Here is a 24900-nt window from a genome sequence, read left to right as displayed (position 1 = left end):
TTGGATAAAGAGAATTGTAAAATCTTATGAATTGCTTTTATTTTGAAATTTTCACTGAAAACTTAGTGTAGTAGCAACATTGACAGCAACTTAGTTCAAAGTGACTAAATGTAGAGATTGAGTGGCTTTTGTTTAGAAATTCCACATCAGATGTGTGTGAAGTTTGTTGAGCAGCATCTGGAGGTGTTCTACTGTCATGCTGAAGTGACAGTATTCACAGAAACATAAGGTTTAGTTGCAACATTGACAGCAACTTAGGTCAAATTGATTTAATGTAGAGATTCTGAAGGGCATTTATTTTAAAATTCCACATCATGTAGATGGACTTTGAGTAACACTGGAGATTGTCATCTGTAAGTGAAAGTAGTTACCTGGGGACAAAAGTTGTTTTAAATAGTTAAAAGTTGTTTTAAATATTTCAACTAACTGAAGTCAACGTGTAAAAATAAAGTAGGTCGATACACACCAAAAATATTGCTTTTATTTTGAAAAGTAGGCTCAGCCGTTAGTGCTTAGTGTTTGTGTGACCTACAAAACCAAGTGAGGGCTGGCTTGACTGTGGTTTCCAAAGTGCCGGCTGTCTTGACCGCAGTCTCTGTTCCGTGTTGGGTTTTCTTCTTTGACCTAGTTGGCTTCTTTCACTCGTCTGTCAAGCCTTCTGTTCTGTCTTGCCAAAATCTGGACTTCATTATCATCAAATGTGTCCTTTTGACTGCTGAATCCTGCCCCGAGCTGCTGGTCCTCCTGTGCTGCAACTGCCACTATTTACTTTAGCGACTCTAAATAGATCTCTGGAACGGTGTTTAGGGAAACTGCACAAGATCCTCCTCTGCCCTCATGTAACTATTTAATAAATTTGCGGGCACTGAAACAACCTGATGTCCTTCGTGTTTCATTGTTAATCTGGGAAAATGTAAAAGAAACATACTAGTTAATCAGGGAATTATTAAAATTGTGTGGAGATTGAAAAGACCACACATAAAATAGAGATTGTTCATTTATAACAATTACAATACAGCAATTAATAAATTGAGCATTTTTTATTAATTCATGGCTTACATATTTTTATTTAATTTTTACAAGAGACGCATCTATTATGCATCTATTAGGATTTAAAACATGGTTGCATGTTTGTCCTGACAACATGACAGCGTAGCTGGAGAGGGACCAAACAACAAACCAGAACAGGAGCAACAATTCAGAGCCTTAAATAAAGAGCGTGATAAGAGCTGAAGACAGCAGCAGCAGGATGACACCGGGGCCTGTTGGTACGGCACCGTTGCAGAGATCCCCTTCACAGCAAGTTATGGGTGCAATGCATAATTGGCTGGCCATGCATCCCTTGCTAACCACATTGACTCCTTTAAAAGGCAGAACAAGGAAACTCATCAGTAGTGTTGATAAAAATACTGTATAATAGCCACAAAGTGGTCTTACAACAAATTTAAACATTTGTGTAAGTGAACAGTTCTGGTAGCAGAACTTGTCACATAGTTACGGCTCACCTTCTGGTTTGAAAGAGTAACATCTGTCAAGAAATGCAATACAAGTCTCTGTGTCTGTGCAGGACTTAGGATCAGCTACTGAACATGAGTAGCATCTTAGTCCACACGCTAAGTAAAGAAGAAAAGACAATAATAATAAATAATAACACCCAAACATTAACATAAGCAACAGGTTTTGAGGTTTAAACAAAATATAAGGCAAGTGAGAAAAAGGGAATAAACGCTTATAAACACTCATTTACATACTGACAGTGAACGTATTTGCTAAAACATAATCTAGTCTTACCAGCAGAGAAAGTAAAAAACAGGACCAGAGCTCCGTAAAGTTGCATCGTGAACTTGACCTGTGTGATCCCTGTGAATAAGAACTAGTACAATCAGCTTTTCTTTTTTGTAACAGTTTTGCTTCTCAACATGAAATAGGTGTGGCGGTTTTTGAAGAATGCAGGCAAAACACAGGCAGAGGTGGAGCAAAAAACAAAGATTGTGCCAGGCGCGTCATTAGATATCTGAGCTGGGCTTCGTATCTTGTGGGATTTTTTCCCCCGTCAGAAATAATTCCGGTATCGGGAGCGTGTAACACAGACTGACGTTTCTGTGCGGCCGCCATGTTGGATGGTCTCACGCATCCCCAGAATAAAATAAATCAGTACGCTCTGAATTTTTACCCGATTTTCACACGGTTTAGTTTGTTAAAAACGGCAGAGATGTTGTTATGATATAGGACTCTGCTATACATAAAAACATGGTTTAATGCCGAAATATGTTGTTTAAACAACATATTTCATAAATATTTGCTCTTTAACAGACATGCATATGGTATATTAATGTAGAAATGTGTGATTTCACACTGAAATACTTTGGTTTATGCCATTTAGCAAAGACAGACACGTGGTATGGCAAATTATTAAATATGTAAGTAAATACATACTTTCATGCTGAAATACTTTGTTTTAATGTTCTTAAAACAAAGAGACGTGTTTTACATATTAATGAAGGAACACAAATAATACATTTTATATTTTAATAAAGAAACGAGTTGGATTGTTTATTTAAATTTATTTCACTCTCAATCACACAGGTACAATCCTGAGCCTAAAATATAATAATATTACCATTTCTTCATATTTTTGTGTGATGTACATGGACATATGCATGGCCATAGTTTTTTTTAAAGGCCGGGAAAATGTTATTTAAAATTTCCAGGTCATTTCATACACTACATCTTGTACCCTGAAACGCCAGGGTACTTAATTTGGCAACTTGATTCAGCCTTAGTTTGTGAAATACAGCGACAACAAATTATTAAACATAAAACGATGGTTCATCTTGTTTTCGGCAAGTAAAAAAACCCTCATCTTCAGAACCAATCTCAGCCCAAAATGGTGATCTGCACTGCATCATTTAGCAGGAGCAGGACTATCAGCGCTTTTATTCAAGCAAAACTCGGTGAATACTTCATGGATTTTCAGGGTTTTTTTTGTTGCAAACCTTGAACGTACATCTATCAGACATACACAAATAAAGATTGTACTTTGTCTTTGTTGTTTTGTATAAGTCAAATAAAATATTATACTACAAGGATTAAGTTTATGAATGGAGACAGTAGAGCCTATTGGATAATAACTAGTAGCTGAGAAATGTGGACTATGGAGTAGAACAGTCAATTCAAAAAGTCAAAAACTAAAACAAAAACAAGATCAGGACAACTAATGCTATATTGTTTCATGTTTTACATTAGAATCCACATTTTTACCAGAATAATAAGCCGTCTCGTCTCGCTCCTCGTCTGTCACGCCTTGCTCCTTCTTCTCCGTTGTCCTCTGGTTCATCGTCCTGGTTCTGCAGCAGCCCAGTTCCTCTGGATTTCCCCCTGCTCTGTTCCCGTCAGCCAGCTCCAGCATCCTACCTCTCCGTCTGGTAACTGACTCTGGTTCTTGTCATCCACCATCCACCCTTTGCAATCAACTCTCAAAAACTGCTCTGTGTGTGCGTGCTGTGTCCGGGTTAATCCAAGCCAAATCATGACAAAGTTATCAAGTAAAATATCTATGTTATTGACCAGCTAAAACTGTAGTCATGTTTTTCCCCCTAACACATTAATTAGTTTGACTATTGACTCAAATATCAAACAATTCAGTTCAAAATAACTTCAATGTTCAACTTTTTTTTTTTTGTTTTACCATAGAAGACATTATGCCTCTAAACAAAAGACCTGTGCAGTCGCAGTGGCAGATGCTTTACGTTTTCTCCCATGCACGCACAACACTGATGTAATTTCAACTTGTTGCCAGAGGGGGCATACCTTCTCAAAAACTCTTGAGCTTGCGCAAAGCTCCTTTAAGGATATAAACAAATTAAGACATTTGCACTGTGTTGGATTTCGTTAACAAAGAAAGAAATGTATTTGTCTAACAAAATTTATTCCAAAACATTACAACCTTAGCAACGTGTCTTTATAGGGTAATCTATAATCACTTTCAATTTCAGGATTGTTTCCTTCCTCTCAGATTTAATATAATAAACAAAACTTTAAAAACGTCCAATAAATAAGCTTTTGAAAACATTCATCATGTATTCCTTTGAAAATCATCAGGTGCTTCACATAAAATAAAAGAGTTGTGAAAGAAACCTTTACAAAGTTTGACCAACTATTGCTAAAGGTTGCTTCAAAACATTAAAAGAAAATGGTTTACATATTCTTGCCTAGGCTTAAGGATATAAGCAAATTAAGACATTTGCACATTTTTGCATTTGTTGATCAAACACAGATGTGATTGGTAGACATAATTTATTCCAAAACATCCAAATCCTGGCAACACAGGTCATCCCATGATAATCTATAGTCATTTGTACTTTCAGTAATGCTTTCTTGTTTCCAGATTTAATAACGTAATAAACAACTGAAACTTTTAAAGTGTCCATTTGGATTTGGGTCGTGTAAACTATGGGAAAAGTTCAGGACAATCTTTATTTGACTTCACAATATTTACTACTACAAGAAATACTACCTCTTCTGCTATTTATCTCTAAAGCATTTTTGTCACATTTTCACTTAATCAGGTTGCCTTTGTTTAAAAAAACAACAAAATTTAAAGCATTTTAGCTGATTGACTAATATTAGATCAATGGTAGTGCATAGGTTTGTGAAATGAAATAAATATGATTTTACAGAAGAATTGTCTGAGAAGTGTGGATTGTATTCAGGTGTTTTTGCTTCAGTTATACTTGCTTTTATTTTAGTTTGTTTCCCTCAGCCACGCGCATCCAGAGACTGACACTTTCACTCATTCTTTGTTACAAAATAGATCAGGCTCATTCCGATTGGAAGAATATTACAATCAAACCCTGCTTTAAACTTCCCCATAACTTCATCCCTAAACTGTCTGCGGTGTTGTCTGGTATTCTTGAAACTGGTCACTAAAGTCCTCTAAAAAAACTATGAGGCTCTCACAGAACAGCTGGTTTAAAGTGAGAATAAATCACAGGTGGACTTTAGATACTGAGTGGGGTGCTTCTGAATGCATATAGATTTAATTAGTGGTGTTAGGGTAAGTGCATGCATGCTACATTTTTCAGATTTTTTTTGTAAGAACAGATTAAAACCATCCTTCTGCTTCAGAGAGAGACAAACTGAAACACATCAAATGGTATGAATGCTTTTGCCATGCACTGCAGATCAGCAGGTGTATTACATGTTTAAGACGTTTCCTAGCTTCAGCACCACAACGATTCATGAGGTTTAGGTCGTGTAACGTTCAATAAAAATTTCTGAAGTGATATGGGGGGCCGTTTAGGACAGAAACTATTTTTCCTCTCACATACACCAATAAATTAATGCACACACCTCAAAAGACACACACACACACTCAACAAAACTGTTTTTTTCTCTCAAACACACTACTACGACATGCACACACCACAGTACCAAAGTCACACACACTCACAAAACTAAAATTAAATATATGTTTTATGTGTGTGTGTGATCTGGTACTACACTGAATGAGAGTGTATACATATGTGTGTGTGTGTGTGTGTATGTGTGTATACGTGTGCACTAATACTTGACTGAATGAGAGGCTATACATGTTTGTCTGTGCGTGTTTAACTGATATTAGACTGTGTGAGAGGCTATACATGTGTGTGTGTGTGTTTAACTAATAGTAGTCTGTGTGAGAAGGTATATATATCTGTGTGTGTGTGTGTGTGTTTGTGTGCGTTTAAACTAATACTAGACTGAATGAGAGGCTATACATGTTTGTGTGCGCATGTTTAACTGATATTAGACTGTGTGAGAGGATATATATATATATATATATATATATATATATATATATATATATATATATATATATATATATATATATATATATATATATACGTATGTGTGTGTGTGTGAACTAATACTAGACTGAATAAGAGGCAATACATATGTTTGTGTGCGTGCATGTGTGTGTCTGTGTCTGTGTGCATGTGTGTGTGTGACTGAAATAGTAGTAGACTGAATGAGAGGCTTGTAGTTGTGTGTGAGAGAGTTAAACCTGTCACGGAAGAGGCGGGACATATTTTAAAGATTGGCTGGCGCATGCGTGGAACCCAAACTGTGCAATATTAGGTATATATGGATTGGCCAGTAGGGGGCAGCAGGCCAGCCAATTACCTGCTGAGCCAACAACAATGAGCTTCGGAGAAGAAGCCGGAGCATGGCTAACGGCAGTGAAAGTAAGGAGAGAATCGGTCAAGCAGCCGCAATTTTAAATAGCATTTTATCATCACCGGATGCAACAAACAGTGTGGCCAATGCCTTAAAAGAAAGAGCTCATCCGGTGGCCCATACTGATTCTGTTGAGACAGAATTAACATCTTTGTTTCGTACTTGGAGCAGCTGGCCGAAGCTTAGCGGTGTCAACAGGAAATCAAGGTAAAGTAATATTGTGCTTTTTCCTTTTCTAATATAGTCAATGTAGTAGTATCCTTTATTCATTACCTTTTATATTATATAACTAGAATCGAACTAGGTATCTTTCCACAAGAGTCCCCGAGTACATTGCTTACATTTTGGCCATGTCCTTTTGACAGAACTGCTTTAACTAAATCAGAAATGCCACTATACTTCCCTACACACTTACAGTCCTGTTTAAAAATGTGTATGGGGTGAAAATCAGGGCTTTTTTTTAATTGGCACTCCAAAACATTGACATTGTTGTCCTAGAAGCAATTTTTGAAAACTTTTTCTGAGTAGTTTTGAATTACTGCTCCAATATTTCCATCTTTTCTATGTTGTGCACCAGTACCTCCTACAGCAAAACAAACTCCAACCCTATACTTCAGTTGTGATGGTACATTGAGGTTTGAAAGTGTATGGTTAATTATTAGCACCTATTTTTACTTTATTTATTCCAATTTTTAGAATAATGGCTATTTTGGCAGGACATTTTAATTTTACTACATCAGAGCACAGGACGCAAAAGTTAATATCCAAGACCTAACCTGACTTTTCAGGTTGCCTTTGGAGGAATGGCTTCTTGCTTTTTTGAATGGGCTTTCATCCCATGTCTGTGCAGGACAAGTTTTACTGTGGATGATGATGTCCAGAGCTGCGTATCATTGAAAGGATGAATGTGGTACCTTCAGGGATCTGAAGTTGTACCTAAGGATGAGACAGACTTAAAGAGCTCCAAAATTCTCCTGGCGATATTGAGCTTTTTTTTTGTTTGTTTTAGCTTGGTAGTAATGTGTTTGAAGTGTTGTACAAAAATACATCCAAAGGTGTGCTTTCAATTCAGTCAAATGTTCTAAATCAACCCATTAGAACTTTAAGAGTAATCATTTTGACCTTTACAAAATGTGTATAATACTTATGTAAAGTAATAAAAAATTGTTCACAAAACTTAAAATATGAAAATATAGATAATCCTATTCTAAAAAGGAAATGAGAAAAGGATGGATGTATTTTTATTTGGTATATGCACACATTTGGTTTTACTAATTAGGTGTACAACACAGGTGTAGTCATTACTACATCTACTTTATGTACTTTGAACAGAAAATGACAAATTTGTACCTTTTTAATTAATTTTTTTTCCCCCACAGATGAAGAAGGATCATATAAGCTTCAAAACATCCTTGCATTTGCAACTGGAGCAAATGAGATACCACCAATCGGCTTTTCCCCGGCACCATCCATTGAGTTTCTCCATGAGGGCAGTGAAGAAGGGTCCGCCAAACCAATGTTCCCCAAGGCCAACACATGTATAAACTGCTTAAAACTGCCACTTGTAACTTCTTATGAAGTGTTTAAGGAAAACAAGGACTTTGCCATTGCGAACACCCGAGGATTTGGGAGAACATAAAAGTTTTTTTTGTTTTGTTTTTTTTGAGTGATTGCAGTTCTCACATTAGAGTTAACACTTGTTTGCTACACTTGCTAAGGCTGCTCCAGTTTAGCAAGTTTATTTTGTTAAAGTAAAAGTACAATGGACATTGGCAGAGAGCAGAGATTGGCTTAAAATAAAAACATTAAACAATTTTAAGTTGATTTAAATCAGTCATTTTGATCTATTTTGTTGAAAACTTTTTTTTTTTCAATTTGAAAATTTGAGTTTTTTAAATCTATTTTACTGCCACCTGCTCACTATTACATGCAACGTGATCCTCCATTGAATCTTCAAAGAAACCATTTGTCTTTTTGTAATGGTTCAGCTTTTATGTTTGTACTACTCTAGGTTTGAAAGATTTAAAATGACCTCAGGCCAGCCTGTTTTATACACTTCCTTGGTAGATGTTTTACCATCATTTTTCAGTGGCTTACTGTTGAATTTGGTGATCTTTACACCGATGTTTGTATCTCGTCTTTGTACTTCTCATTTTGAAAATGTATTCCTTCCAGAATGTGTGAATACAGATACTATGAAGTCATGTATCGTCAGTACAGTTTATTTTAGCTCTACATACAAATTTAATCTTTAAATAAAATACATAGCATCATGCTACCGTGAACTAACAGTAACTGATAGTCTGTTTTTTTTTCAGCTTCATATAGTCTTATTGGACGCCATCATTTCAGAAAATACATTTTACATTAGGAGAAACCTGTGCGAAACAAGTTCTACCTTTGAATGTTAATTTAATTAATGTGTTGCATGAAAATTATTAGCTATCACCATCAAAATCAGTTCTGGTTGGGCCTGTAAAACTAAGTTGCCCAACAGTGAGTTTGTCAGTTAACACGCCCACTGAACATTCAGGGAGTGTGCAGAGCTTAAATTAAACCTTGGTGTTTGACATATCTTATAACATTCACTTGTAGTTTAGTACAGGTTTAATGAACAATACAGCATCCGGGTTAATCAGAAGCACACAATCGTTTTTAAAACATTCAGTCTTTATCTTCACTTTTAACACATACAATGGAAACAAAATTCTGAAGATTACCACTGATGTTGTTCAACAAAAGTCAATACAGAGCAGGAAAATCAATGCCATATTTTCCATCATTTTGCAGGGGATCAAAAGTGTGGTGCATCAAATTAACTGTTGTGGCATTTATACCTACAGCAATATCTGGAATAACAATATTATTGCTGGTCTGAATATCAGGTAAGGGCCCCTCATGATCAACTCCAAAATGTCCATCCTCCTCAAAGATAGATTCTATTGCCACATTTTGTACAATGTTAAACCAGAAGCTATTGAACAACAGGAAGTTTCATTGGGATTGTGGGTTTGCTGGTTGCGATGTGTCAAGCAGAGATGTTCTGTTTTCAACCATCAGTCCCCTTCTGCCTAGGAAGAATTCTCAAGGCAGGAGAAAAAAACCTGCGGTACAGAAAGGAATCGCATTAGAGAGGTTTAAAGAATACATATTTAACTGACAATGAAATCCAATAATCTAGAAAATAAGCTGAGCATCTAAAGCAGGCCAGAAGAATTTAAATCTGAATGAATCCTGCACTGTAATAAAGACTCCATTCCAACTATAGACTTTATGTGTAATATGATGCGAACTCCACCGGCCAGTTTTATCATTGGAAACATCTAATATTATGCATAATCTGTGCTGGTTTCTTAAACGAAGACCTACAAACATATTACCTTCTTTTCCTGTTTGTAGACCAAAGTCCAAAACTCTGCTGGGCTTGGAAACGTGGAGCTGCAGCAGCCACCAAACTTGGTCCTGTCAAAACATCAGAGTGATACTTTTGTCTGTTTTTACACAGATGTTAAACTGTGATAGACAGTGCCGCTGTAGCAGGCGGAGGAATACGGAGTTGTGATGTGACCCGGGAGCGTTGTGAAGGAGCTAATGGGTTTAGATTTTACTTCTCTTACCTAAAAGCAAGTTTCTACATGTACTATTAAGGATTAGTAGGCATCTACTACATTGACTATATTAGAAAAGGAAAAAGCACAATATTACTTTACCTTGATTTCCTGTTGACACCGCTAAGCTTCGGCCAGCTGCTCCAAGTACGAAACAAAGATGTTAATTCTGTCTCAACAGAATCAGTATGGGCCACCGGATGAGCTCTTTCTTTTAAGGCATTGGCCACACTGTTTGTTGCATCCGGTGATGATAAAATGCTATTTAAAATTGCGGCTGCTTGACCGATTCTCTCCTTACTTTCACTGCCGTTAGCCATGCTCCGGCTTCTTCTCCGAAGCTCATTGTTGTTGGCTCAGCAGGTAATTGGCTGGCCTGCTGCCCCCTACTGGCCAATCCATATATACCTAATATTGCACAGTTTGGGTTCCACGCATGCGCCAGCCAATCTTTAAAATATGTCCCGCCTCTTCCGTGACAGGTTTAACTCTCTCACACACAACTACAAGCCTCTCATTCAGTCTACTACTATTTCAGTCACACACACACATGCACACAGACACAGACACACACATGCACGCACACAAACATATGTATTGCCTCTTATTCAGTCTAGTATTAGTTCACACACACACACATACGTATATATATATATATATATATATATATATATATATATATATATAGCCTCTCACACAGTCTAATATCAGTTAAACATGCGCACACAAACATGTATAGCCTCTCATTCAGTCTAGTATTAGTTTACACGCACACAAACACACACACACACACACACAGATATATATACCTTCTCACACAGACTACTATTAGTTAAACACACACACACACATGTATAGCCTCTCACACAGTCTAATATCAGTTAAACACGCACAGACAAACATGTATAGCCTCTCATTCAGTCAAGTATTAGTGCACACGTATACACACATACACACACACACACATATGTATACACTCTCATTCAGTGTAGTACCAGATCACACACACACATAAAACATATATTCAATTTTAGTTTTGTGAGTGTGTGTGACTTTGGTACTGTGGTGTGTGCATGTCGTAGTAGTGTGTTTGAGAGAAAAAACAGTTTTGTTGAGTGTGTGTGTGTGTCTTTTGAGGTGTGTGCATTAATTTATTGGTGTATGTGAGAGGAAAAATAGTTTCTGTCCTAAACGGCCCCCCATAAAGTGATCTTATCATGCTACTGTGGCATGATAATAATATGTCAATTATAACACAACACTGATTTCATCATCTTTGTTAAGACATAGAAAATACATTTTAAGCATTTTTGTTTTCGTTGTAATAACTGCCAATTTCATTGAATTGAAAACATTTTACATAAGCCCATATTTTCTTCTTTATTTAATACACAGCAAACCTTTGACATAGATTAAAAAGGTTTTAAATCACAGAAAATGTACACCATTAAAAATGTTTTAACTCATTTTTGAGTTTTTTTGTTTTACAGAAAACAGAATAAAAAGACAATTGGTGCACATGAGAGGCAGTAGAAAGAGAAATGCCTAACAGCATTGGTTGTGGTTGAAAGAACAATTGCACACTGTACATGCAAATGAAACATGCAAACTTTCCCCTACCTGAATGAAGCTGTTCAGAGAACATTCAACAACCCCATTTCTTAGTTATCATAGATACAAATCTTGCAATATTTTATCTTTCTGCATTTCTGATCAAACTCAGGCTAAAAGGGCTATCAGCCATTGACACAATCAATTCAATTCAATTCAATTCAATTTTATTTATATAGCGCCAAATCATGAAACATGTCATCTCAAGGCACTTTACAAAGTCAAGTTCAATCATATTATACAGATTGGGTCAGATTATACAGATTGGTCAAAAATGTCCTATATAAGGAAACCAGTTGATTGCATCAAAGTCCCGACAAGCAGCATTCACTCCTGGGGAACCGTAGAGCCACAGGAAGAGTCATCTGCATTGTACATGGCTTTGCTGCAATCCCTCATACTGAGCAAGCATGAAGCGACAGTGGGAAGAAAAACCACCCATTAACGGGAAAAAAAACCTCCGGCAGAACCGGGCTCAGTATGAACGGTCATCTGCCTCGACCGACTGGGGTTACAGAAGACAGAACAGACACAACAAGAGAGACAAAAAAGCACAGAAGCACACATTGATCTAGTAATCTGTTCTACATTAGATGGTAGTAGCGGGTGAGCCGTCTTCTCTGGATGATGTCACAGTTAACAGAACGCCAGACCAGGTGTACCTACTATGAAGAGAAAAGAGAGAGAACAGAAAGTTAAAGCAGAAATGACAACACATAATGCATAATTGAAGAACAGTAGAACTCAATATAGTGAGAAAATTAGATCCTGATATACTCCAGTAACCTAAGCCTATAGCAGTAAAACTATAAAGGTGGCTGAGAGTAACATGAGTCACTAGTTATAATTTTTGTCAAAAAGAAAAGTTTTAAGCCTAGTCTTAAAAGTAGACAGGGTGTCTGCCTCACGGACCAAAACTGGGAGTTGGTTCCACAGGAGAGGAGCCTGATAGCTAAAGGATCTGCCTCCCATTCTACTTTTAGAGACTCTAGGAACCACCAGCAGACCTGCGGTCTGAGAGCGAAGTGCTCTGTTAGGAACATACGGGGTAATCAGAGCTCTGATATATGATGGAGTTTGATTATGAAGGGCTTTATACGTTAGAAGAAGAATTTTAAATTCTATTCTTGATTTAACAGGAAGCCAATGAAGGGAAGCTAAAATTGGAGAAATATGATCCCTCTTGTTGATTTTCATCAGAACTCTTGCTGCAGCATTTTGGATCAGCTGAAGGCTTTGAACTGCATTTTGTGGAATTCCTGATAGTAAAGAATTACAATAGTCCAGCCTTGAAGTAACAAATGCATGGACCAGTTTTTCAGCATCACTCCTGGACAGAATGTTTCTAATTTTGGCGATATTCCGGAGGTGAAAAAAGGAAACTCTGGAAACCTGTTTAATATGGGATTTAAATGACATGTCTTGGTCAAAAATAACACCAAGATTTTTTACTTTATTACCAGAGGCCAGTTTAATGCCACCCAGATTAAGTGATTGGTTAAGAAGTTTATTTTTTGAGGACTCTGGCCCAAAGATTAAAACTTCGGTCTTGTCAGAATTTAGATGCAGGAAATTTAAAGTCATCCAGCTTTTGATGTCATCAAGACATGACTGCAGTCGAAGTAATTGATTGGATTCATCAGGATTTATGGATAAATATAGCTGAGTATCATCAGCATAACAGTGGAAATTAATCCCATGCTGTCTGATAATTTTGCCTATCGGAAGCATATATATAGTAAAGAGAATTGGTCCAAGGACTGAACCCTGTGGTACTCCACAGGTGACCCTAGAGTTTGAGGAAGATTTATTATTAACATGAACAAATTGGAATCTGTCTGACAGATAAGATTTAAACCAGCCTAATGCTTTCCCCTTAATCCCTACAGTATGTTCAAGTCTTTGTAGGAGAATATTGTGATCAACTGTATCAAACGCAGCACTGAGATCTAACAGGACAAGTATAGACACAAGTCCATTATCTGAGGCCATGAGAATATCATTAGTGACCTTCACCAGAGCTGTTTCAGTGCTATGATGAGCTCTGAAGCCTGACTGAAACTCCTCAAGTAGGTCATTACTTTGTAAATGTTCACAAAGTTGATTAGCAACTACTTTCTCAAGAATTTTAGATAAGAAAAGAAGATTAGATATAGGTCTGTAATTTACTAACTCATCTTGATCAAGAGAAGGTTTCTTAAGTAAAGGTTTAATAACAGCTACTTTCAAAACCTGTGGTACATATCCATTTACTAAGGATAGATTAATCATGTCTAAAATAGTGCCACTGATCAAAGGGAATATGTCCTTAAACAACTTGGTTGGGATTGGGTCTAACATACAGGTAGAAGGTTTAGATGAAGCTAAAATTTTAGATAGCTCAGAAAGCTCTACTGCTTCTAAACAGTTCAAACACTGCGCAGATTCTAAAGATTCCTCCAATGCTGCCTCACTTACTGAGGACGAGGTAATCATGTTTGGGAGGATGCCAATTATTTTATTTTTAATGGCATCAATTTTATTTATGAAGAATCCCATAAAATCATTACTACTAAGAGCTAAGGGAATGGATGGATCAACAGAGCTGTGGCTCTGGGTAAGTTTGGCAACTGTACTAAAGAGAAATCTAGGATTATTTTTATTCTCTTCAATTAATGATGAAAAATATGCTGCTCTAACTCTGCAGAGGGTCTTGTTATACAACAATAGTCTGTCCCTCCAGATTAAGTAGGATTCCTCTTGGTGTGTAGAGCGCCATTTTCTCTCCAATTTCCTAACATTGCGCTTCAAGGAACGCAGCTCTGAATTAAACCAAGGAGCCAGCTTCCTGTGAATAATCACCTTCTTTTTCAAGGGAGCTACATTGTCTAATGCAGAACGCAATGAGGAAGTCACATTGTTAGCAATCACTGTTTCTTTCTTTTAATATGTTTAGATTCCTTTCATTACTGTGAAGCAAGGTGTGTTAGTGAGGTTACGCTTCTTCGTTTGTGACTTCTAGTGTAGCTGTCATTTATTCCTTAATGAGCTTTTCATTTTCTATGGAAATAGTCTACTTATAGTCACATGTATTGATAATGTTGTATGTATAGAATACATAGCTAAGACACAGTAAATGCATATTTTAAGAACCATTCATACATAAGATAATTAACAAGAAAAATCACATTTCAGGACAAAAATAATCAATTCACAAATTCTAACAATTAACCAGCAATACAAAAGATTGTATAATGTTTCTATTCTCAATATTTGGTGTGTGAGTGTTAATCTATGCGCCTCAGTTTCTCAGTATTGTGTTTTCTTAAATCTGCTATATAAATACAGTGCATTGGATGAGTTTGGCTCTGTTGTGTTCAACATTTGCATCAGTACAGGTAACCCCTATTTTTCCGAACAAATTTATGTGAAATATATATTTTTTGGTCACTTGAATGCTTGTCTGTTTTTGGGTCTGTACAGTTTCAAAATGTACCAGAGACTTAATGCTTGAAATTAGTTTGTTTAGTCTTCAGTTACACACATTTAATCTACACGATTAAGTGTTACAGAACCAACCCAGGGCCTGAAATGGAGAGCACGAAGAGAGCAGAAGACATCAGCAGCAGGTAGACACCGGGAGCTGTTGGTGTGGCTCCATTGCACAGGTTCCCTTCACAGCAAGTAGTAGGACTTATGCATGGTATAGCGGACGGTTTACATCCCTTTGTGACAGTGCCCAGAACTGTGTATCAGGACAGAAAAGCCATCAAAAGGTAATGTTATGAAATGTACAGCAGTATTGCTATAAATTATACACACAGAATTGCTTTAAATGTTTTTTATCTGTGTGCTGAGCAACGGAGCTCCTCACTAAATGGAGAACTTACCAGGTACTTTTATGGAGTAGCACTGGTTGGTACCATTCGTACAGGATTCAATGGATTTACAGGATTCCGGTTTAGCATTGATGCACTGGTAACATTTCAATCCATATGCTTAAAAAAGGAACAAAAAATTAAATGCAGCCACATAAAACAAACAACAACACACACAGATACACACACAAAGGACTAAAATTGTATTGAAACATTTAATATTCAAACTTCTCATCGTTTCTAAAATTTCAATGTACATGCAGTAAGAACATGAGGCCACAAGATAGTACAGTCTGCCTTTTAATGCAGGAAGCAGCCTGTAAAACATTTTAAATTCTAACAACTGTTAAAGCCAGCAACAGTGAAGCATAAAACTATTAATGCTTTTGTAGAAAGAAAATCCTAAACACAGACATTATTCACAGAATTTTATTTACTTCAGCTATGGTAGTTCATTGCCCTTATCTGAAAGAAATTCCTACCAGCAGAGACAGTCAGAAGGAAAATCAGAGCTCCGTAAAGCTTCATTTTGAACATTTGCGTTTTTTCAGCCTGGTCAGACAACAAATGGAGCAGAGACATCCTCTATTCCTCCTTTTCTAACCTTTTCAACACCTCAACATTTGAATTTTTCAGCAAAGTCCCCTCCCATATGTGCTGGAAAAGGCAGCACAAAATGGACTAAAGACAATAATCATTAGCAAGAGAACATGGCAGACTGTTTTTTAGGTTTGGATCACAAAAGATCAGTCAACTGCACCTCAAATCCCATCACAGATTCCACAGAAAACTGAGAAAATAAAACTTTTGTTTAGTGAGACCAAAAGGGCCAAATTGGAGTCTGATTGTTGACGGAATAAGATGAGAGTAAATGTTGGTACAGCTTTTAAAATACATATTGTATTATATACATTGAAATAAGTGAAATATCTAAGTTATTGACCAACTAAAAGGGTAGTCATGTTTTTCCCCTAAAACAATAATTTGACTATTGACTCAAATATCAAACAGTTCATTTTAAAATAACTTCAGTGTTTATAACTTTCCTACCTCAGAAGACATTACGCCTCTAAAGTAGTGCAGTCGCAATGGGAGATGCTTTACGTTTTCTCCCATGGACATGCACAACACTGATGTAATGTCAACTTGTCGCCAGAAGGGGTAAACTTTCTCAAAAACTCTGGAACTTGCTCTTTGCTCCTTTAAGGATTGTTTTTCTTTTCTTTCTTTCTTTCTTTCTTTCTTTCTTTCTTTCTTTTTTTTTTTTTTTTACTTATTCTTGCCTTGCCTTGGCTTAAGGATTTAAACAAATGAAAACATTTGCACATTTTTGCATTTGTTGAAGAAACACACAAATGTGATTGGTAGACATAATTTATTCCAAAACATCCAAATCCTGGCAACACAGGTCATCCCAGGATAATCTATAGTCATTTGTAATTTCAGTAATGCTTTCTTGTTTCCAGATTTAATAACGTAATAAACAACTGAAACTTTTAAAGTGTCCATTTGGGTTTGGGTCATGTAAACTATGGGAAAATTTGATTTTGGAATATTTACTACAAAAACAAATACTATCTCTGCTTCTATTTAGTTCTAAAAAGGTTTTCGTTACATTTTGACTTAAGGTTGCCTTTTTTTAAAGAAACTAACAAAAAAAAACTAACAAAATTTAAAAGATGTTAGTCGATTGACTAGTATTAGATCAATGGTGGAGCATAGGTTTGTTAAATGAAATAAATATGATTTTACAGATGAATACCTGAAAAATGTGGCATGGTGCTGTTCTCTGGTCTTCTTGAAACTGGTCACTAAAGTTATCTAAAAAACCTATGAGGTTCTGAGAATAAGGTTGAGGAGGTAGTTCAACTATCTGAGGAAGCTGATGTGGATGAGGAAGAAATTAACAATTCAACGTTTTTACATGTTCAATAATGCTAGGCTGAAAAATTCACTAAGATGGCTTAGCTGAAGATTTTAACTTTATTTATTTTGACTTCTTTGACTGTTTGAATGGCAAAACTTGGCAAACAATCCCATCATAATGTGGCAGTCATATCCCAGGTACAATATGAGGAATGCTTTTTTTTTTTTTTTTTTAGGTTTTCACACCAGTAGTGGCTTGTTTTTTTTTTTTTTTGTACAGTAGGCTGACAGGAACAGGGGTATGAGAGAGGGGGAGAGACATGCGGCAGAGGACCACAGGTCGGAGTTGAACCTAGGTCCGCCACATCAAGGACATCGGTCATGTGCGCCAACCACTGCACCAACGAAGCACGCCCACATGCTTTTTTTTTAAGACTTACACACATTTTACATGAGGTTTAGGTCATGTAACATTCAATAATCTTATGCATGGGATAGCAGGCAGTTTACAGCCCCTTATGACTGTGTCCAGACCTGTGTATCAGGATAGAAAAGTCCACATATGTCAAATCGAATCCCTTAAAGTGACAGGGAACAAAGGGGTAAAAGTTGTATAACTTGCATAGTTATCTTATTTACTTGTAAAAAATAACAAAAATAGAGCCTTGTTGCTCTAATTCCTCAACCACAAAGAGATTATGACATCACTAGAGCAAAGAGTACAACTTCAATGTTTAAAATATATACAGTGACTGAGAAATAATATATAGAAATTATCAATAAGGGAAATTCAGACTTTGATAAAAATGAAATATATTAAAGAAGAAAGATTTAATTCAAAAATTTACATACTATAAAATCAAACGTTTTGGCAATTTAATGTCCCAAAAGGACAAAATAAATAATATATACCGTAGTTATATATGCAGGTAAAAGTTAAGTATTTAAATTCCTTCCATGTCATGCTTTTAGAGGTTTTCCCGACCCATATGTGGGAGCAAACCAGGACAGAGAATATGTCTGATTGAGAGATTTATTTATGATGAATGACTGAAAAAGGAGGAGAAAGAACGAGCAGGAATCTGTTAGAGATTATGAGATTACAGAGACTGGACTACAAAATCGGTTACCATGGAAATTACAGATAGACGTTCCTAGTATGGGATGTTGACTGGCCTTTTTACATTTTTTGGGTCGCCAAGGTCTGTCAGTTTGATGATGTGCATCCGTCCGTCCGTCCGTTGTCTTCCGCTTATCCGGGGTCGGGTCGCGGGGGTAGCAGCTTCAGTAGGGAGGTCCAGACGTCCCTCTCCCCGGCCACTTGGGTCAGCTCCTCAGGAGGAATCCCAAGGCGTTCCCAGGCCAGCCGGGAGACATAGTCCCTCCAGCGTGTCCTGGGTCTTCCCCTGGGCCTCCTCCCGGTGGGACGTGCCCGGAACACCTCTCCAGGGAGGCGTCCAGGAGGCATCCTGACCAGATGCACAAGCCACCTCAACTGGCTCCTCTCGACATGGAGGAGCAGCGGCTCTACTCTGAGTCCTCCCCGGATGACTGAGCTCCTCACCCTATCTCTAAGGGAGAGCCCAGACACACTACGGAGAAAACTCATTTCAGCCGCTTGTATCCGGGATCTCGTTCTTTCGGTCACGACCCAAAGCTCGTGACCATAGATGAGGGTAGGAACGTAGATCGACCGGTAAATCGAGAGCTTCGCCTTTTGGCTCAGCTCTCTCTTCACCACAACGGATCGGTACAGCGCCCGCTTCACAGCAGACGCTGCACCAATCCGCCTGTCGATCTCCCGCTCCATCTTCCCCTCATTCGTGAACAAGACCCCAAGATACTTGAACTCCTCCACTAGGGGCAGGACATCCTCCCCAACCCGGAGAAGGCACTTTACCCTTTTCCGGTTCAAGACCATGGTCTCGGATTTGGAGGCACTGATTTTCATCCCGGCCGCTTCGCACTCGGCTGTGAACCGCTCCAGTGAGAGCTGTAGATCACGCCCTGATGAAGCCAATAGGACCACGTCATCCGCGAATAGCAGAGACGCAATCCTAAGGCCACCAAAGCGGATCCCCTCAACACCTTGGCTGCGCCTAGAAATTCTGTCCATAAAAGTTATGAACAGAATCGGTGACAAAGGGCAACCTTGGCGGAGTCCAACTCTCACTGGAAACGAGTCCGACTTACTGCCGGCAATGCGGACCAGACTCTGACACCGGTCGTACAGAGACCTGACAGCCCTTATTAAAGGGTCCGGTACTCCATACTCCCGGAGTACCCCCCACAGGATCCCCCGGGGGACACGGTCGAATGCATTCTCCAGATCCACAAAGCACATGTAGACTGGTTGGGCAAACTCCCATGCCCCCTCAAGAATCCTGCTGAGGGTATAGAGCTGGTCCAGTGTTCCACGGCCAGGACGAAAACCACACTGCTCTTCCTGAATCCGAGATTCGACTATCCGACGGACCCTCCTTTCCAGAACCCCTGAATAGACCTTACCAGGGAGGCTTAAGAGTGTGATTCCTCTGTAGTTGGAACACACCCTCCGGTCCCCCTTTTTAAATAGGGGGACCACCACCCCAGTCTGCCAATCCAGGGGAACTGCCCCCGATGTCCACGCAATGTTGCAGAGCCGCGTTAACCAACACAGCCCCACAACATCCAGAGCCTTAAGGTGTGCGAGCCTTTTTTTGATGATGTGCATGTTCAAATTAATTTATGTCTTTGGGTGGCTTTAGCTTGAACTGATTTTTGAGCCAGTAATGTTATACCCATCTGTTTAGGAGTGTCCCAAACTATCTCTTCTTCTTGCTTGTACACAGGTGATGTTTGGTTGTGCCAGAGACTAAACGTCACACATGCAGAACATATTTACATCTATTTCCATAATTAAAATGAGCCCTGTCAAGTAGTCTGATACACTATTGTATGCACTGGATCCATGTTTCATGTATCTGAATTTATGTCAGCATACCAAATGTTCTTGTTTTAAAGTGCTTTGCATGTATGTTTTCTAGTCTCATTTCATGTGATGGATTTGCTCTAAATAGTTTACATTAGGGAAGTAAAATGAGAAACAAAATAGCAAACAGGCTTAAATCAGAGGCAACTGGACTTTTGTTCAGTTATTTCTGAAAAAGTTTTGACACCTATCCGGGTGTATCTGACAGTTCTGGTATTTTGAACTTGAGCTACTTGTAGTTGGTGCACTGCTGTTTTAAGGACATGGAGGCTCATCCTCCAAGGCACATTCTAAGTCAGATGCAAATCAGTGACCCACCCACCTGCCACTGTCCTGGGTCATTAGAAGCTATTGCTTGGTGTGAGTGGAGTACTTGGTCACCTGAATCATGATAAGACTGACGATGTAATCTCTCTGAAATGTTTTTGAGGATGGAGCTGTAAACACTGGGGAGTTGGAAGCGCAATCCTCCCCCCCCCCCCCGTTTAGTGATGGCTTTTCTCTTTAGACCAAGATGGCTTCTTTCACCCCTCTTTCAAACCATCTGTTCTGCACTCTGCATCATTTTAACAACACAGAACCTTATTCAGGGACTAAAGTGTTGCGATGTCTTTGCATGTGTAGATTACCTGGGTTTTAACCAAATTATTATGTAAATGTTATATTTTCTTGCTCTCACTCAACAGAAATAAATTACTGATGTAAAATATTAACATGACATCTACTTATTTTAGCCATTGTGAACAATCTTTTCAGAGTGGTGTTTGGGAAAACTGCACAAGTTCCTTCTCTTCTCTATTCTAGTCAAATGTGACATTTGACCAGAATATTTGGAAGAAACTATTTCATAGATTTGCACCTACTGGAACAGCTTGATATCCTTCATGTTTCATTCTTAATCTTGTAAAACGTAAATAAAACATGTTAGTTGATTAGGAAATCATTAAAATGTTTGGATATTGAAAAGATCACTAAAACAGGGCCGGTTCATTCACTGCACAAGAATTATTACAATAGAGCAATTAATAGATTGAGTAATTTATTCATTCATGGCTTACATGCAATTATTGTTTATTTTTTATTTATTTATTTATTTTTTTGTTTACAGGAGATACCTCTATTACATGATGCAACATGTTTGCCCTGACTAAATTTTTTTGGTGTCACCTCAACATAGCTGCTGAGAGATCAAACTATAGACCAAAACAGGAGCAACATTTCAGAGCCTTAAATAAAGAGAGTGATAAGAGCTGAAGAAATCAGCAGCAGGATGACGCCGGGGCCAGTTGGTACGGCACCGTCTGCAGTTGGTACGCCACTGTTGCACAGGTCCCCTTCACAGCAAGTTATGGATGCAATGCATAATTGGCTGGGCATGCATCCCTTGGTAACCAAATTCGTTCCTTAAAAGGCAGAACAAGGAAACATTAGTGTTGATAAATGTACTGTGTAGTGGTCACAAAGTGCTCATACAACAAATTCAAATCCTTTTGGGAGTGAGCAGTTCTAGCACCAGAGCTTCTCATATATTTAACGGCTCACCTTCTGGCTGTTGAGAGAAACATCGGTCAAAAGATGCAGGACAAGTCGCTGTGCCTGTGCAGGACTTAGGATCAGCTAATGCACATAAGTAGCATTTCAGTCCACACGCTAAGTAAAAAGAAAAAGAGCAAAAATTAAACAGGAGCAGAAAAAAAACGAAAAAAAAACCACCTCTGTTTTCACTGTTTATTTCATATTTACACTGATGGCCAGAAAGGAAAGGATAGTTTCCATATAATGAAAAATATGTAGAGCTGTATAGGTAAATATATAGTACAATGATTTATCTTTTTTTTCCCTCCTAATCTCATGTATAAATATTTTGAATGTTGAGATTTAAACAAAAATAATTAACCACTGTTTTAGGTCAAGATAGAGAAATAAATGCTTGGGAAAAAAAATCTTTAAAAAGAAACATTTACTTTACTTCCATTTTAAATTCGCAGTGACATAAGAACTGCATTTGCTAAAAAGTAAATCTAATCTTAACACTGGAAAGGTAAAAAAAAAAAAAAAAAAAAAACAGGACCAGAGCTCCATAAAGCTGCATGGTGACCTTGATCTGTACAGCGTGGTGAATCACAGTTTTCAAAGGGCTTTTCTTGTACTTTTATTTGGAAAATACTGACAAATCCCCTTCTTGTCATAAAAAAGGTTGTGGGGGTTGTGCACAAATGCAGACAAAAGGTATGCAGAAGTAGAGCAAATCATAAACGTCAACAGGGTGAGGATTACACATTAATAATGGCAGAATGAAAAATCCACTGTCATGATGTAGCAAATGATTTTAACTTTATTTATTTTTATTTATTTGACTGTTTGAATGGCAAAACTTAATAAACAATCCCAGCATAATCTGGCAGTCATATCCCAGGTACAATATGAAGAATGCTTCCTTTTTAAGACTTAACATAGATTGTTTGTGAGGTTTAGGTCATGTAACATTCAATAGAAATTCTTGAAGTGTAATGATACGGTCATCCTGCTGTGGTAAAAAATGGCAATAATACGACGGGTTTGACTTTATTTTACATGATTTTTCTAAATTAGAAAAATCATGAGAAAAAGGGAATAAACGCTTAAAAATAATCTTCAAAAACACACATTTACATACTGACAGTGAACGTATTTGCTAAAACATAATCTAGTCTTACCAGCAGAGAAAGTAAAAAACAGGACCAGAGCTCCGTAAAGTTGCATTGTGAACTTGATCAGTGTGATCCCTGTGAATAAAAACCAGTACAATCAGCTTTTTTTTTTTGTAACAGTTTCGCTTCTCAACATGAAACAGGTGTGGCGGTTTTTGAAGAATGCAGGCAAAACACAGGCAGAGGTGGAGCAAAAAACAAAGATTGTGCCAGGCGCGTCATTTGATATCTGATCTGGGCTTCGTATGTTGTGGGATTTTTTTCCCCCCTCAGAAATAATTCCGGTATCGGGAGCGTGTAACAACAGACTGACGTTTCTGTGCAGCCGCCATGTTGGATGGTCTCTCACGCAACCCCAGAACATTCATTTGTACTGAGGAAGCCCAACTAAAATAAATCAGTACGGTCTGACTTTTTACCCGATTTTCACACGGTTTAGTTTGTTAAAAACGGCAGAGATGTTGTTATGATATAGGACTCTGCTATACATAAAAACATGGTTTAATGCCGAAATATGTTGTTTAAACAACATATTTCATAAATATTTGCTCTTTAACAGACATGCATATGGTATATTAATGTAGAAATGTGTGATTTCACACTGAAATACTTTGGTTTATGCCATTTAACAAAGACAGACACGTGGTATGGCAAATTATTAAATATGTAAATAAATTCATACTTTCATGCTGAAATACTTTGTTTTAATGTTCTTAAAACAAAGAGATGTGTTTTACATATTAATGAAGGAACACAAATAATACATTTTATATTTTAATAAAGAAACGAGTTGGATTGTTCATTTAAATTTATTTCACTCTCAATCACACAGGTACAATCCTGAGCCTAAAATATAATAATATTATCATTTCTTCATATTTTTGTGTGATGTACATGGACATATGCATGGCCATAGTTTTTTTTAAAGGCCGGGAAAATGTTATTTAAAATTTCCAGGTCATTTCATACACTACATCTTGTACCCTGAAACGCCAGGGTACTTAATTTGGCAACTTGATTCAGCCTTAGTTTGTGAAATACAGCGACAACAAATTATTAAACATAAAACGATGGTTCATCTTGTTTTCGGCAAGTAAAAAAACCCTCATCTTCAGAACCAATCTCAGCCCAAAATGGTGATCTGCACTGCATCATTTAGCAGGAGCAGGACTGTCAGCGCTTTTATTCAAGCAAAACTCGGTGAATACTTCATGGATTTTCAGGGTTTTTTTTGTTGCAAACCTTGAACATACAGCTATCAGACATACACAAATAAAGATTGTACTTTGACTTTGTTGTTTTGTATAAGTCAAATAAAATATTATACTACAAGGATTAAGTTTATGAATGGAGACAGTAGAGCCTATTGGATAATAACTAGTAGCTGAGAAATGTGGACTATGGAGTAGAACAGTCAATTCAAAAAGTCAAATACTAAAACAAAAACAAGATCAGGACAACTAATGCTATATTGTTTCATGTTTTACATTAGAATCCACATTTTTACCAGAATAATAAGCTACACTCTCATCTTTTCAGGAAGACATTTTCATGTCTAGCAGAATAACCATGCATCTTTTCATAATAAAAAAGATGGGTTAGAAAACAATGTTTGATGACTGACTGATTTCTGTCAGGTTAAAGTGAAAATGACACAAGAGAAGACTGATTCTCTAGGTGATTAAAAAACAACTCGAAACTATGTAAAGGATTGTCAAGCAAGTCAAGTCCTGTTCGTTCCATAAACTCCATGCCTGTCAAGTCATGTTCTGGTCCGTCTCGTCTCGCTTCTCGTCTGTCACGCCTTGCTCCTTCTTCTCCGTTGTCCTCTGGTTCATCGTCCTGGTTCTGCAGCAGCCCAGTTCCTCTGGATTTCCCCCTGCTCTGTTCCCGTCAGCCAGCTCCAGCATCCTACCTCTCCGTCTGGTAACTGACTCTGGTTCTTGTCATCCACCATCCACCCTTTGCAATCAACTCTCAAAAACTGCTCTGTGTGTGCGTGCTGTGTCCGGGTTAATCCAAGCCAAATCATGACAAAGTTATCAAGTAAAATATCTATGTTATTGACCAGCTAAAAC

At 37.6% G+C, this 24900-nt stretch overlaps 3 protein-coding genes and 2 long non-coding RNA genes across 5 annotated transcripts; 1 reads left to right on the top strand and 4 right to left on the bottom strand.

Moving 5' to 3' along the window:
• Positions 1-1021: 1021 nt before the first annotated feature.
• LOC110368978 (lymphocyte antigen 6G) lies at positions 1022-2061 on the bottom strand. The gene is made up of 3 exons (XM_021320239.2): positions 1792-2061; positions 1506-1613; positions 1022-1361 (listed from the first exon to the last, which is right to left on the bottom strand). Exons 1-3 carry the CDS (start codon positions 1835-1837, stop codon positions 1207-1209), a joined length of 309 nt encoding a protein of 102 aa, XP_021175914.2. The 5' UTR covers positions 1838-2061; the 3' UTR covers positions 1022-1206.
• Positions 2062-5954: 3893 nt separating this feature from the next.
• Positions 5955-8514, top strand: LOC118564798. The gene is made up of 2 exons (XR_004932042.1): positions 5955-6426; positions 7599-8514. It is a non-coding gene; the product is annotated as an uncharacterized LOC118564798 (long non-coding RNA).
• A 92-nt stretch (positions 8515-8606) lies between these two features.
• Positions 8607-10401, bottom strand: LOC105924141. Its single transcript, XR_004932041.1, has 3 exons — positions 9930-10401; positions 9600-9681; positions 8607-9323 (listed from the first exon to the last, which is right to left on the bottom strand). It is a non-coding gene; the product is annotated as an uncharacterized LOC105924141 (long non-coding RNA).
• A 4564-nt stretch (positions 10402-14965) lies between these two features.
• LOC118564797 (prostate stem cell antigen-like) lies at positions 14966-16035 on the bottom strand. The gene is made up of 3 exons (XM_036143928.1): positions 15778-16035; positions 15308-15415; positions 14966-15162 (listed from the first exon to the last, which is right to left on the bottom strand). Exons 1-3 carry the CDS (start codon positions 15875-15877, stop codon positions 14984-14986), a joined length of 387 nt encoding a protein of 128 aa, XP_035999821.1. The 5' UTR covers positions 15878-16035; the 3' UTR covers positions 14966-14983.
• Positions 16036-21154: 5119 nt separating this feature from the next.
• Positions 21155-23144, bottom strand: LOC118564796 (lymphocyte antigen 6G-like). Its single transcript, XM_036143927.1, has 3 exons — positions 22829-23144; positions 21675-21782; positions 21155-21535 (listed from the first exon to the last, which is right to left on the bottom strand). Exons 1-3 carry the CDS (start codon positions 22872-22874, stop codon positions 21360-21362), a joined length of 330 nt encoding a protein of 109 aa, XP_035999820.1. The 5' UTR covers positions 22875-23144; the 3' UTR covers positions 21155-21359.
• Between the last annotated feature and the right edge of the window lie 1756 nt (positions 23145-24900).

This window comes from Fundulus heteroclitus, chromosome 12, assembly GCF_011125445.2.
Source record: "Fundulus heteroclitus isolate FHET01 chromosome 12, MU-UCD_Fhet_4.1, whole genome shotgun sequence".
NCBI classification, from domain to species: Eukaryota; Metazoa; Chordata; class Actinopteri; order Cyprinodontiformes; family Fundulidae; genus Fundulus; species Fundulus heteroclitus.
The sequence above is the reverse complement of the archived record's forward strand: the minus strand, read 5'-3'. Positions and strand labels throughout refer to the sequence as shown.